Source organism: Lissotriton vulgaris, chromosome 2_1, assembly GCF_964263255.1.
Source record: "Lissotriton vulgaris chromosome 2_1, aLisVul1.2, whole genome shotgun sequence".
Lineage (NCBI taxonomy): Eukaryota > Metazoa > Chordata > Amphibia > Caudata > Salamandridae > Lissotriton > Lissotriton vulgaris.
Window position 1 is genome coordinate 509,078,960 of NC_141687.1, and position 15,680 is coordinate 509,094,639.

The following is a 15,680-nucleotide window of genomic DNA, read 5'->3' on the forward strand; positions in this document are numbered from 1 at the left end:
AAGAAGCTTGTGCCTTGAATAACAATCAACATTTCATTGATGTTTGGTAGTGTGTGTCTGTCTGTCTATCCATATGTTTGCAATGAGATCTCTAAGATCAATACAAAGACTGAGTCTTTTTCCCCCTTTCTTAGAGGCAATAACAATAGGAGCTAACCATTCTGCACAGTCAATTTTCTCAATCATCCCTGTGGATACCAGTTTGTCCAATTCTTTCTTGAGGGACGCTCTTGTAATGGTATAGGGTGTACTTTATGTATAACCGGCTTCGCATTGGGTTTAAGTTTCAATTTGTTGAGAAAGTCTTTGAGTAATCCTCACTTATTTGGAAAAAGTTTAGGGAATTTCTTACATATCTCCATGCCTATGATGGATCTATTAACTAAATAAACTTCTTCTTCTGCATTAGGATCCATTTTTATCCCTAGGTCCTTCTGGTTCTTCCAGACTAGTGGGGTTGGAGGCTTGTTTAGAGATGTACACTTTCCCTAAGGTGGTCCTATCCTTGAAAGTTATGTGCATAACTAACATTCCTGCTAAAGGGTTAGGGTCCTTATTATATCTCCCAGGGTTTATGTCACAAGGTAACATGGTATACTCTTTGCTTAGAACGTTTTCTTTAATTGTTGCTTCATTTATAAAAGTATAAGGGGAGCAGGAATCCATCAAAACCTTGAAAGGGATTCCTTCTAGACATATGTCACATGTTGGCTATGTTGTTTCAGAATTTACGCTCCCACTCAAAACCTGAAATACATTTCTTTCATTTCTAAATCTTCATCATTAATCATAAGAGTGATTCTATTTCCCATGTCTTTACAGACTTTCACAAAGTGTTCCTTTTTGTTGCATTTCCTGCTGGTCACTCTTTTTTCTGGGCACTTTGGATTATTTACTAAGTGGCTAATATTTCCACATCTATAACATCTCAATCTTTTATTCTCAGATTTTTGTTTATGCACCTCCACTGCACTCACTTTTTACCATTGTCAACTTTCTCTGAAACCATGTGTGCACTACTATGTTACCACATTTGTGTCTAAAGATTCCTTCATTTATTTTATACAGAAAGCAGCGTGTTCTATATTTTTAACTATGCTTACATCTTCAGTTAAGTCACGATTTTCTACTAGAATTCTTTTTTTTTACCTTGTTATCCCTCGTGCACCTTACCAGTTTATTGCTTATGAGAGAGTCAATTAGTAACCCAAAATCGCACATAACAGACAATCCTCAGAAGGCAGCAATGTAATTAATTAATTGTTTTATTCTTTCCTTGTGATCTAGAAAAAACGTGTGCCTTTCTAACATAACATTGATTTTCTCTCCAAACTGTTCTTCTAATTTCTTGAGTGTTTTGGTATGCGTCCAATTCTAAACATCCTTGTGCATCTTCGTCACCCCCGTGCTCGTCAGTATTTAAATCAGGTAAGTCATCAAAAAGTTTCCTTGCATGGGTCCTTAAATTATGTAAGAATATATGCTGTTTACATACAGAGGAGAATCTATCTCCTCCAATAGCAATCAGGTAAGAGTCAAACAATTTTATCCACATTTTCCAAGGAATCAATGGTTCTCTTAGATCATTCACAAAGGGTGGTGGTTGGGACATTGTAAACGAAGCCATTGAGGCAAAAAACAAGTTATTATTCATATTTTGCAAACATTGGTATTTGCAGAAATTGTATTTTATATCAGGAGGGGCTATTTTTATTTTTTCGAGGTATGCATTTTCAGGAGGAATATGGTTGTGAGTTAATGAATATTTCTCACACATTAACTTAAACCATAAATGTCTTTTTAAATAAATGCTGGGAGTTAGACACAATTTAAATATTAGTATTTATTCAATTAGACTGATTTGTAGAGATCTACCTCAGAATTCGAATGCATTTTGGCCACTGTGGAGAAAAACGTATTTGTATTGTTAGGGTATTGTTTACTACACAGTGCCGTCAAACGCAGCCGAGAAAAGTTTTAGGAAAAAAAGAGACCACCATGCATGACTTTGAAGTACAGAATAAGATGTGTTTAGGGTTCCAGTTCAAATTATGGAACAGTAAATGCTTCCTATCATACATTTCTGTACTATTGACCTATCAGTAAAACAAATCATGACAAAATAAACTTAAATTAGAGAAACAGTAGTACATTTCAGGCGTTCAAATGTACAGTTTTTATTCTTACCTCGTACTGACATTCTTGAGATGAATAAAGATTCAGCGTTACAGCGCCACTGTAATTTGCAGGTTTTGCAGTGTGAAGTTTTGCAGAAATGACAGTCAAGGGTTCATCACTGAAATGACATGTTTAATTTGTTTAGCCATTTACATCCAGACGAAAAATTAATACTCAAAACAATCATGGCCAGGATATATTTGTATTAAACTTGCATTACCGAACAAAGGTAGACAGTACAGATTAAAAATACTTTCTTTCTAGTGCTCGTCCTCTATGTACCTTCATTAAAGTTACTTTTGATGGATAGTCTATTCTCTCTGTAGACCCTTTATCTTAGTATTATACATATATCAGACTGAAACCCGGGAAACTCTTTTAGAAGATGAGGTGATGCAAGTTGAAAGTGTCAGAGTGGCATCACTGGACACTGAGTGGAAGCAATTATATCCAGTACAAAATAACAAATAATACAAGAACTAGCTAAGCCAATATAGCTAAGCCAATAGGTCTAGACGTTGGGAACTGATACCAATAACTTTTAGTCATGCCGTACAGAATTCCTAATTCTATACAGCAGGGTTACACTTGAAAAAAAAATAAGCTTATTGAGTTTATTTGTAGACACGCAGATACACATGGGCACCTACAAAATGATGCACCATACTTTTTGAGATCTTTACCTGCTAATCAAACTCAGATTACCAAATAAAATACATGAAAAAGATTACTTTTGTGGGCTCGCGGGGTGGGGGAAGCAACATGGGCAGAGGAGTGCCAAAGGAAAATCTGGGGGCAACACGGGATGGGAAGCAACACTGAGGAGGCGGAGGAGCATAATGGTGAAAGGGAGAGTAACATGGAGAGCCGAGGCCTAGGGAGAAAAGCAAACAGGCGAGAGAGAGCAAAATGGAGCTGGGAGGGGAGGAAAGGCATGCGGGGGAGAAATCTAAGTGGGCTGGAGAGCACAAGAGAGTGAGTGCGTTACAAGAACGACAGAGAATAGCACGGATAGGGGCAGAGAAGCACACTGAGGAGACAGCTGAAAAAGGAGCACCTGAAAAATGCAAACAGTGTAAGGACACGATAATGCATCCATGCACTAGGGGAGGGACAAATACAGGAAGTGGAAAGAAAGCCCACAAATGCTATCAAGACAAAAGCAAATGAGATGACAATGAAGGCCACAGATGGCAAGCAACAGGCGGTTCTAAGCACACTGTAAGCTAACAATATGTCTAACAATAAACCTCACATGAGCGGTCTAGTAGGAACACCAAAAAACATGTTTTTGTATAGCGCTCAAAGCAGCAGCTTTGCCATTTCTGGGTGATGTAAATAACAGGTGTAATTATTACTTAATTGAATGGTAATCAACTTATCAACCTCCGAAAGTCAATGGAATCACCTCATACAGTTTCAAAGTTTTCCAGACATTTAATCATTTGGAGATCTGAGGGTTTACAGGGTAGTCGAGAGATTGAGCATCTGTTAAAGGGGGACAGCATCCCTCAGAACCATTGGTGTCTTCCTAACAAATACTATTAGCTCTCCAGATTCTTCATCTTCAAAAGATTAACCATCAAGACCTACGAAATGTGAATTGAGGGACCTCAGGTCCCCAACCAAAATATGTAATATGTCTAGTCTTCAAAACTAGGAAATAATTCTTACAAATGTGTGAAAGGAGGACCAAACTGCTGCATTGTAAATCTACGGCAATGCCCCCATCTCAAGAAACCAACATTGACTCACCCTTCCAGGATGTGTAATTATTCTTTCAAGTTGAGTCATTTAGCTGCATGTGGCTGTATCTAATATGCAAAATACTTTATAAGACTACTGTTTTTACAGCTATTCCCCTGGAAGAACCCCACTGGAGAAAAAACATTGCATGGTTGCCCTGTACTGTTCACAGCGGAAAAAGTAATGACAGCAGCCCTCATTGAATTCAGTCTTTGCATCCTCTGTTACGCTTATACCAATGACTGCAAAAAGAAGGCTGGCACCAGCGTGGATTGTGTAAGATGAAACATGTTTACCCTTGTATCAAGAAAAGAAACCTTCTCCTGCAAAGCTTGTAACTAACCCTTTTCTCTGATAAAATTGCCACCAGAAAATCTTTCTTTAGGAGAAAGTATTTGGCATCATATCAACTAAGATAACAATTTGACGCTAACATGAGCAGCGACATATGCTGCAGGATAAAACTATTGATCAATTCATTTAACAGCTGATAGACAACCAAATTCCCAAACAGAGAAGGCCCATTAGGTTTCTTCAAGACGACAGAAAATGCCTTGCATTGTGGATCTCTTCCTTGGTTCATTGAAAAATCCAACACTTGAGACAGAGATGCTCTAAGAAGGTCAGGAAGATTCAAAATGTACAAACTGAAGATCCGCAGGAGTCTTCTGTTATACAGATACATCATCCTCTTTTGCCGACCTTGACTTCAAGCAATTCATAATAGTCAAGATCGAAAACACTGGGCCCTTTAGGCAACAAAAGTACAGCGAAGGCTGTCCAAATTTAGGCACAAAGGACTGCATCCTCCTGCAGCAGTGGAGACAGAAAAACAGGCAATGTGACCGACTGTATTCATTCAAACTGTCGCGAACATAAAGTGACAACTAGAGCAAAAATCCAGGCAACCGCCATTGCATCTCACAAAGCATCCATGCTCTGACCCACTGAATAAAAAAGTTTCAATCTGGCAAGCTGTAAAGAGATCCAACTTTGAGACCCTTAAGACTATCTGGATATGAAGGTGCAACACTTGTAAATAATACAAAACAGGAGCAGACCAGGTCTAAAGATGAGTGTGTATCTATATAAGTGGCCGTGTAACAGTAAGGTACATGTGTAAACAACTGCTGTTGAATCACAACGGACAGAACAAGTCCCATCCGCCCACCCTTTTGGTGGAATATCGTCATGTGGGAATTGTTGAACAGTCTGGACCGACCATTTATTAATGAATTAAAAAGAACTATGAACTAATCAAAAAAACGAGTGCGGAAGTCTTTTTTCATCAGAAAGACAACGAAATTGTGTGCCTAAAAGGGATGAGACTAGCGGTCCGCTAGCCTCACTGTTTACAATGATTTCCCGACCATTTAGTGTCAGGAATGAGTGTCCAAACTCTAGCCTCGTTGTTCCTCAAAAAATACGGTTAGTGAAGTGCAGTGCTGTAGTGATAGTGATGGATAAAATTAACTACAAATACTCAAAAAACGTACAGATAGAAGTCTATGTGTCAAAGGTTAAAAATACGCCGAGTAGTCTAGCGCTAGCACTACTCCGTGGTGCTTCGCAGGGTGGTCGACATGTTTCAGCCTTCAGGGGAATTACCCCGGCTTTCTTTAGGACCTATAGTGTGAGATAGCTACTGCATCTAGAAAGTGGTGAGTGAAAGAGGAATAACCAACAATGTACTCAAAAAAAGTTACATATCTACCAGGGACTTCGCACTTCAATATCCACTGGGGGGGAAAGGGAAATATCTTCATCTCAGCTTTTTGTGGGTGAAAGCCTCACCTCACCTCACCCGGCATCCGCTCGGGAGAATGAGGCCCAGCTCTGTCCGTCGGTACCTCTTGTTTTCAGCCAAGCGGAAGTGGAGGTGAGTGAGTGAGCAACACTTGTAAAGACAACTTATGCCAGCTGAGAACACCTATCTGAGCACTGCCACATGAGCATCACAAGCAAACAAATGAAGTCTCATACATCGTGTATGACGTTACAAAGACTAAGTGATAAGTCACCACTGTAAAGGCATCGTCCTCATTGGTGCTGAGGCACGAGTAAAACAAACTATTTTGAGGAAACAAGGCTCCTCAAATTGTCTTTTCCAAATAAGGAGTCATTCCTTTTAGTTTTGGACTCTATGAGGCATAAACTCCCTTCATCTGAGAAGTGAACACCGCCACGCCAAACATGTGAAGTCTCCTGGTTGGCATTATTGTTCTAAATTTGTGAGCATCAGAGAAATCCTGAGCTCAGGCAGCAAGGCTACTGCTGTGCTTACAATTTGTAAAATATTTTCTTGCAAAACAAATTTCAGAAATTATCTGTTCAAATAAAGAAACACCTAGACTAAATGCAAAGACAAATGAACAGTAACTACAACCAACATCTGCAGTACTCGCTCTGTTCATACTTCAAACAGTCTTTAAACTGTTGAACTCCATACTTTGCTACTGTGGGCGTGCCACCGCAGATGAGTGGCTATGGTTACATTAACCTAAAGGTAAGAGGAAGGGGGTTTTGAGGTGCCAAGGCTTGATCTGTATAACATGCCGCAAATCTACAAATGCGGTGGCTGGTCAAGGGGGACAGTTGGGAGAAGTATCTACTGATGGGTTCGTTGGCCGCTGATCATCTCCCCGTGGCATTAATGGAGGGTGCAGGAGTCTCTAGGGACCTTAGCTATGTTGTACGCCAGATGGCGTACATCTGGCAACGCTATGTAGAAGTGATTCAGAGGCACACTCCTTCCCATTGAGAACTTCCTTTATGGATACTGGCGCCAGTCCAGCAGATGATGACCAACATGTCCTTTTAGGCCTGGAGGGACGGCGGGTGTGCACAGCGGGGGGACCTCTACCGGGGCGAGTCCTTTATTACATTTGAATAAGCCTGTGAAGACTTTATGCTAAGGCCGGGGCATTTCCTACATTACGTTGGACTGGTGGACCTCAGCCCATGCGTACCCTGAATGTCTTATTGTCCCGCGGTGCGGGTACACATTTGATCACACATCTTTATAGGGCAAAGAGGGAGAATGCGGTCGGCCCTCCGCCCAGGGTGTGTGCTGCATGGGAGTCAGACCTAGACTTTCCATTGGATGACAGTGCATAGACGAATATATGTGCACTTACTCACTCTGTCGTTTGCTACGCCCGCTTTAAGCAGGTGCATTACAATTTCCTCCATAGGACACATATGACTCCCAAGGGTCTACACCGTATCTCACCCATCAGTCTAGATAGGGACCCATGCTGTAACACCAATGGGGCAGACTTCATGCACCTGGCATGGTTGAGTCACACTTATATTAAAGGTGTGGGCACTAGCCGAAGAGGCACATATGAAGCTGACTCGGTGGGATGATAAACAGGAGGATGACATCCTGGTGATACCTTTCTAGACCTGCATGGAGAAAAGGAATCTGCCAATAGCGATGACACGAGTGAAAGTGAGGGTGATGATACTGGGGCAGAGGTTCAACAGCAGCAATGTTAGATTGTCTTTGCTGCCTGTTTTGGCATGTGGCCTTGCAACGTGGCAAAATGGAGAAAAGCCGCCTGTGCTTCTGTTATTTGGACGATGAACTATTCCATTATGACCTGCTATGTGATGTGTATAATGTTGCCCATACTGTTGTCTGTTGTTTAGTAAAACTGAAAAATAAAGGTTAATAAAAGAAAACAAACCACAACCAACACCTTTGTGCAGCCTCAGATTGGCAAGGTGGATTATCGACCATCGGCTGATGGGCCTGTGGCTGAGGCCAGTTGGTGAGCCATTGTATTGGTGGACTAAGCGTTCCAACCTGCCTGGGCTGTCTCGGACTCCACTGCAAGTGCCCAATGTCAAATCCAGTTGTTACAGCCTTTGTGAACATATACTGAGGCAGACCTGATGCACATTAAGTCATGCCTGCAAGTTAATTGTCAGAGGCAGAGTGACAATGGACTGCTCCAGCGGTCACAGCATGGGGTGGGCTTACCCCCTGGCTCCCTACAGGTGTGACAGAGGCCTCAAGTAGTTGCTGATGAGAAGCCATTAGCACTTGCTTTGCAGAGGAATGAGGCTGGGGAGAGAAGTGGAGAGTCAAGGGGGTGGGGTTTTGGTGAGGGTGAGCGAGAAAGCACATACGTTTATTTTTGTTCCCCTCCCCTCCATGGAAAAGGTGGAGATAAATTAGTGTATGCTGTTCTCCTTTGGCTGCTAGACATCAATTACTGCACTCAACAGGGAGAAGGTTTAGCCTTAGTCGACTCTGAAACTGGGAAATCAGGTCTCTGTCCTAGCTTCAGCTCAAAATCCTGTGATTTTGGGCAAATCACTTAATCTACCCAAGGCTAAATAAACAAATCTGACCTTCTGTATTGCTATCTGGTGCGCCTGTAATACGCTTCAGTGCCTCTGGACCAAGTTTGTGCCATCTAAAATTGCATGTACGTGAGGAAAGTGACACCATTTTTTGTTATTTTTGCATTTCCGCTCTAGCATCATTCCCTTTGTCAGAACTTACACATGATGCTAGCAGCAAGTAAATTAAAACATCAGATGCACTTTTCACCAGTCTCTAATCACTGGACTGCCTCTCTCAAGTACTGTAAAAATACTGTGAATATCTAAAACGGTCAGGGTGAGTGAAAAAGGCAACTTAGTTCTGCGTCATGTCCTGTTTCCCAGGGGACGTTAATCAAAATATCTACAGCAAATTTGTGGATAATAAATGATTTTCCAGTACTTTTGAGAATTCTGAGCTTCCAAAACGTTTTTTCCTTAGGAAAGTTAATTTCCAATTGAGGTCCTTCTTATAAATATGTTTTAATGTCTGGGTATATAAAAGTATATATTTAATTCAATAAATGGTATGGACAGCTATACAATGAACCAAAGTGTAAAGTGAAGGGCAAAGATTTACTGACAGGAAGATACCCCTGAAAAGGTGCTTAGCGCTGCAGAGTCCTGTCAGTAATATATACTTGTGCCTCCCCCACCGTACCAGTTTTAAATATTGGGGCCCAAGATGGCCGAGAGCCGGAGGGCACACGGCTGCTGAGTGCTCTAGTCAGACTACTCTTTTCCCGGGCCCCCAAAAACCACTTTAGGTCTGAGGATGGGCGGGCATTGTGCTCCTTGAGGTGTGATGAAGGATTCCACCTCATGAGGTTTTAATCCTCCTAGCCACTGAAAACAGGAGAAATGCAATCTCGGTGAACCTGGCAACATCATGACTGCGGCACCAGCACTCCTGGGTGCTAGGGGTCAGAATGCTGGCATAGAGTGTGCATAGGAAAGGGCGTCCATTGCAGATTTAAAAGTGACCCACACCAAGAATTAAGCGGGACAGGAAGTATACTGGAACTGCACACCAGCACCTCCCATTGGCTGAAGAGTGTTGTGACGCAAGACTGGAGGAGAGGGAGAGGCCCTAATAGATTGGAGCATCCCAGGGGAGAGTGAATGCATGTCAATGCATGACTATCGATCATGGAGGTCTTGTCAAAACAGGCAAGACCTGCACTTAGAAAGTGCTTCAGCACCGCACTTAACATGCCTTCCAAAGAAACAAAAAGAAAAAAAAGAAAGATTAATTTGACTTTTTCTCTACCACTATGCCCTCAGGGTAGAGGAAAAGTGATAAGGAGACGATGGACATAGCCAGTTTAGCTGATGCAGGGAATTCCAGAAGGGAATATAATCCTTTCAGCTCTAAGAGACCTGAAGTGAGCCAAATCAGATATCCAGTGGAAACAACAATGGCCTCACTGACCAGCAGCTGCACTAAACTGAGGGGACAGTACAGGATAACAAGATATAGATTGGCAAGCGGGAGTCCTTGGTGACAGTGCTGCAGGATAACAAGAAGCTCAGGGGATTCAAGGGCTGCATCGTTCCAGTTATAGTTTGCATGCAGACTCAAAATGAATGCTAGGAAGACCAGATTTCTGCAGCTAACGATCTCTGGCTTTCGCACCAACAACAGCACAGAGATGGCCTTTATTGTGGCCACAGATGACATCAGAAGCATCCTTGACAGAGGAGAAACAGCTGCACTCATCCTCGTAGACCTCTCCTTAGCTTTAGATATGGTTACCCACAAGTCGCGCACAAGAAAGCGTCAGCACTTAGGTATCTGCGGACCAGCTCTCAGGTGGATGTACTCCTTCCTCACAGACAGAATTCAATGAGTTCCCCCCTACATCGCAGATCCCAGGAAACTCATCTGCGTAATCCCTCAAAGACCATCGCTCAGCTCGACACTCTTTAACATCTACATGATGCGCCCAGTGGACATCGTCAGAGCCCAAGGAATCCACATAGTATCCTTCATCAATGACACACAGCTCATCCTCTCCCTTACTGACTCAACCAGCACCGCAGAGGCAAAGTTTGCAACTGCATGAGCAACGTCACTGCTTGGCTGAAAAGAAACTGTCATTAGCTAAAAAACAGACAAAACGGAAGTTCTAATCTTCAGCAACAACCATTCCCCCTGTGACCTTTCTTGGTGGCCCTCCGAACTTGGCCTCCCACCCACCCCTGCGGATCATTCCAAGAACCTGTTGTTCATCCTGAACACCAACCTCTGCATGAGATGACATGTTAACACCGTCTCCTCATCATGCTTGCACATCCAGCAAATGCTATGCAAGATTTTCAAGTGGATCCCACTGTACACCAGACGAATTGTCACCCTGTCTATTTTCACAAGTAGACTTTATTACGGAAATACCCTCTACATCAGAATCCTAGTCCATGTCCAAATCACCCAAATGCCGTCTCCAGACTCATACTGAATATTCAGCAAAATAACCACATCTCTGCACAACTCAACAATCTTCACTGGCTTCTAGTCCAGGAGAGATGTAAGTTCAAACTACTAACTCCACCTACAAAGCTCTCCACACTAGTTCACCTTACCTCAACCACCACCTCCACTTCTACCAACCCACCACACACCTTCTATCTGCATCCCTGGCAAGAGCACAACTCTCTGGCATCAAGAAGACCAGAAGCGGAGGATGCTCCTTCTCATACCTCGCAGCCAAGACCTGGAACAACTTCCTGAAACACCTCTGAATGTGTCCCCCCCCCCTCATGGACTTCCAAAGGAACCTCAAGACATCAAGAATCAGCACTACTATCCACAACAGAAACCATAAGAGCTGCACTAGATCAAGGAAGTAAAGCTGTTCTGATCCTCCTTGATCTATCGGCAGCTTTCGACACGGTGTCCCATGCCATTCTATTACATCGCCTAGCTGAGGCTGGCATAGGGGGCACCGTGTTGAACTGGTTCACAAATTTTCTGCTACATAGAGAACAAATAATCAGGTTAGGACAATATTATTCAGAGGAGAAGGAGATTGGCTCAGGGCTCTAGTTTGAGCCCTACTCTATTCAATCTGTATATGGCACCCCTGATCAATCTAATTGCTTCCTATAATGTGAATACAGTTGCATACGCCGACGACACTCAATTGGTCCTGATTCTGGATGATGACACGGATAAGGCCGAACGGGTTCTAAAAGAGTGTCTGACTGCGACTTTCAACTGGATGCATGATAACCACCTTAAATGCAACTCTGCTAAAACAGAGATCCTACCATTTGGGAAAAACAATCTCTTCTCTCCACACACCTGCTGGCCATCTGATGTGGAAGCTCCCCCAAACACCATCAACGCAACTCGTAACCTGGGCATAAAATTTGACAACATGCTTTCCTTTAAACAACAATCTAAAGAAGTAGCGGCAGTCTGTTTTAACATCATAAAACGCCTACGCAAATTCTTTGATTACCTGCCGCTGTCTGCCCGTCGAACAGTAGCAATTGCTTTAATTACATCAAGAATTGACTACTGTAATAGTCTGTATGCAGGGGTGGCTAAATCCACCCTGCATAAATTACAGATGGTTCAAAACGCGGCGGCGCGGCTGGTCTTAAGGTGGCCAAGAAAATCGTCAGCCGCCCTGGACAAGTTGCATTGGCTTCCCATCCAGAAGAGTATATTATTTAAAATCCTTGTGATCACATTCAGGTGTTTTCACAAGCGTGGCCCAAAATATCTGTCCAACAAATTTCACAGATATCATCCCACTAGAGAACTTAGGTCAGCCACAGCCAATTTGATGACTGTCCCCAAGTTTAGACTTGCCACTAAGGGCGGAAAATCACTGGCAGTTCTTGGAGCCAAAGCCTGGAACACACTCCCCACGCACCTCCGCCTAATTACATCAGAACAGATCTTCAAAAAATCTTTAAAAACCTGGATTTACGGAGTGGTAGAATCAAAGTGCAAAACTCTGGTCTAACTGTACATAACAACTTGGAATCAGATAAAAACATCTGATAATCTATCAGCTATGAAGTCAAAGCTCCAGGATGCTCCCTGGAGTGACAGAGCGCTATACAAAACCCCCCAAACATCAAACATGGCTCTTCCAGATGAAACCGGCATGATCTCTTTCTCCCTCTTAGGGCAGCTCTACTCAGCATCTGGATACCCTCACAGGATATTAACTGAGCTCTAAAAATTCACACAACATAACATCCACCTTTTGGGAGTTACGAGCAATCTGGTAAAGAAATCATCAAGACAAGTAACAAGAGGATTTTGAATTTCAAAGACCCTCCTGCGGAAGATGGCTTCCTAGTTCTAGAAATGAAGGCAGTAATGAAGGCATACCGACACTCTACTAAGAAAACGGATAGTACTAAGAAATCCAGTTGAGCTGCTGTACTTGAACTTAAGGCCCCAAGAGAAAGAACATTATTTCAGTAGGGCATCAGGTCGCAAGACAACTACCATGGATGGAGACCCAATTTAGATTTTTCCAGCTTACAGAACAGGTGACAGAGAATAGGAGACAGAGATTGCAAGCCATCAAGAAGTTAGTTCAGTTAAATTAGGCCCGAAGACATCTCTTTGGCATCCTGCCAAGATTAACGTAATCCCTGAGGGCAGATTTCATGTTTTCAAAGAGATTCAAGAAGAAGGGACCTTCCCACAAGCAAAGAAAAGGCAGTGGCAAGAACTTTGATGGTATATGAACTAGGCACTGTTATACTGGACTAGACCCGAGCTGCTGCTGGGATTGGCATGACTGTAACATGCCAGCGGAGCAGAGAATAAGGGAATCCTTTCTGTTTGAGGTGGAGTGTAATCACTGGTTGGGTGATTGGGATCTGCTTTCTTTTTCCTGCTCCACCCCTCCCCTTCACGCCCCCCACTCCTCCAGCTCAATTGCTTTAGGAGGTTGGTTATAGTGGGAAAATTGCAGGAGAACTCGGAGATAACTCATACTGTATTACTTTACTTGTCGTTATGTTCATACCTCTGTGCTTTGTTGGAGCCCTTCGTTTAAGCATGAAGGGTGTTACAATAATAAAAATGATTTAGGGCCAGATGTATCAAAGGTTTTTACCCATTCTGTGTCTATGGGAAAATGTGTTCGTACATAAGGCCCATTATTCCAAAATCAATGTATTCTGTAATTGCATGGTATGTGGTGACAGTGAAATGCTGCGCCAAATTGATCACTGTTATCCAGTCACTTCAATCTAAATACGTTCTGACACAACTATTTGTGATGATCCCAGATACTAACCTTTATTATGAAGTACACAGGGAGATTTAGCAGGGCTGTGTACTAATTATAAATATTAGGATATTGGGATTATGTCCTCTTTAGAGGTGTTTCTAACATAATTAGCTTACATTGATGATTTTGAGCAAATGCTCTTTACAAATTACAGTGTTGGCACTAATTCTTCTACATTTATATTGAACTGGACCCCTAAACACTAATGAGCCAGTGCACATGGTCTGACATTAGATCCAGCATGCACCCTCAGCTTTGCCAGTACACTTCACAGCTGACATGCAACACGCTTGTGCATATAAAGCTCTGTCAGTTGATCTGATCCTGACCAGCTTATATCCTGGGTACACACAACTGTGGATGTTCACTGTGTTCAGCCAGATCTGCCTTTGCAAATTAACCTTTATATAGATGTACAACGTGCACACAGTTCTGCCGATGGGCCTTAACCCTGATCTCCACACATCATGTGTTCACAAAGCTCTATTGCTGTACCTCAAATGTGATCTGCACATACACACAGCTCTACCTGCACACCTCAATCATGACCTGTTCATACCCTATGTGCGATCAGTGTACATCGCCCTACCCTGTACATCTTGCACTGCAAGTGCACCTCACTCTAACCCTGCAAGTACACTGTTCACCCACAGCCTTCCCACTCCACCTCAGTCATCAAGTGCATTTAAGATGTACAGGCAGCTTTACCATTGCTATTCAGTCATGAAAACACAGATGTGGCTTGTAGGAGTATGAGCCCTGGGGACCTAAGTTTGAGCAGGAAACTGGGGTTCTGCAGAAGGCTCAAACATGTGGAGCTGAATACCAGCCTTGAGGATTCAAATTGACCATGGCCCTTGCTGGGGACCCTGTAATTGATTAGGAGCCCATGGGAGTGACCAGAGCACTAGTGGATCTGAGGGTAAATAGTAGACTCATGGAACCACATGGCCCTTAATGGTCGAGGTCAGACTGAACAAGAACTACAAAAGAACTGAGCAAGAACTACAAAGGGTTATCAGGGGACAGACCAGAGAGAACAGTAACGACCGGAGACCTCTCTGGATGCAGGAACCTAATGGATCCTAGGATAAGAGCCTAATTGGACCACCCGTGGAAATTAACTTAAGGATTCTGAACATAATTGTGTTGTTTGGGAACTAACTGATGATAGTCTAGATCGTTGAGGCTTTAGCGAGTAATAGGATTTACATTTCGCCCAGTAACCCAAAAGTTCTCTTGGTGCTGATTTAGTATATGCAGGGCCACTGGTCCCTGTGGATGCAGGGAAGTCTCAAGGTCTAAGAGTGAGTATGATCCTTTGAAGTCCTGCTGGTCACTGGGAAGTCAGGATCCTTAAGGATGGACAGAAACGTTAGAGACTGGTGGCAGACTGGACATTCAGGAATCTAAGATTAAGCACCGACTATGGGACCTAAGGTTGAGATTCAAATTCATGGACCTCAGGATGAGAACTAGACTTATAGCCATAAAGATGAGTGCCAGGAAACCAGTGGGTGTGCTTCAGTGGAATAATTTTGTTTCCAGTCTTTAAAAAAGTTACTGGCCCTATAAGCTTTTAAATACTTTCATTCCCATAAATGTTGCCAATATTAGCTCCATGATACTAATCAAGCACTAGTTTACAAAAGGTTGAGATCTGTGAATGTGGACCACTTTTTTTGGCTGACTCCAACCACTCCAATACAACCCTGACTTTGTGAATTCCAGAGGTGGTGATGTAAGGTGAGGATAAGACTCTACAATGAAAATGCCTGAGCTTGTGTGTGGCCTGGCTTGACACCCAAGAGCATGGCGGGAACATTTGAGGGCTCCCGCAATGACAGTGGTCTTGATGCTGCATATGTAAGGTTAAGGGGGCGAATACAAATCAATCTGCAGCTGGACAGGACTCGTGAACCACAGGGGAACAGTATGGGATATGCGCAGGAGGAACTCTACCAGTACTGGTGTGTTAATGCTTACTGGCGTTCCTAAGTAATGTTGGACCAAATGGAGAAGGGTGAAGTAGGACCAGAGGGCCACTGCGGCACCCGGTGTCCATTAATTTCACCAGTGAGCTGCAGACTCCAGTCTCTGATGCTGAGGTCTCATAACCCACCACCCCCATACCCAGATCAACAGTATGCCGGT

The 15,680-nt window shown here is 43.1% G+C and overlaps 1 protein-coding gene across 1 annotated transcript in view; it reads right to left on the minus strand.

Annotated features, from left to right (window-relative positions):
* Positions 1–15,680, minus strand: part of PGAP1 (post-GPI attachment to proteins inositol deacylase 1) — an 868,977-nt gene that overhangs the window by 333,697 nt on the left and 519,600 nt on the right. The window contains exon 18 of the mRNA XM_086955415.1: positions 2,188–2,296. Coding sequence (XP_086811541.1) covers positions 2,188–2,296 — 109 coding nt within the window. The remainder of the gene's footprint in view (positions 1–2,187; positions 2,297–15,680) is intronic.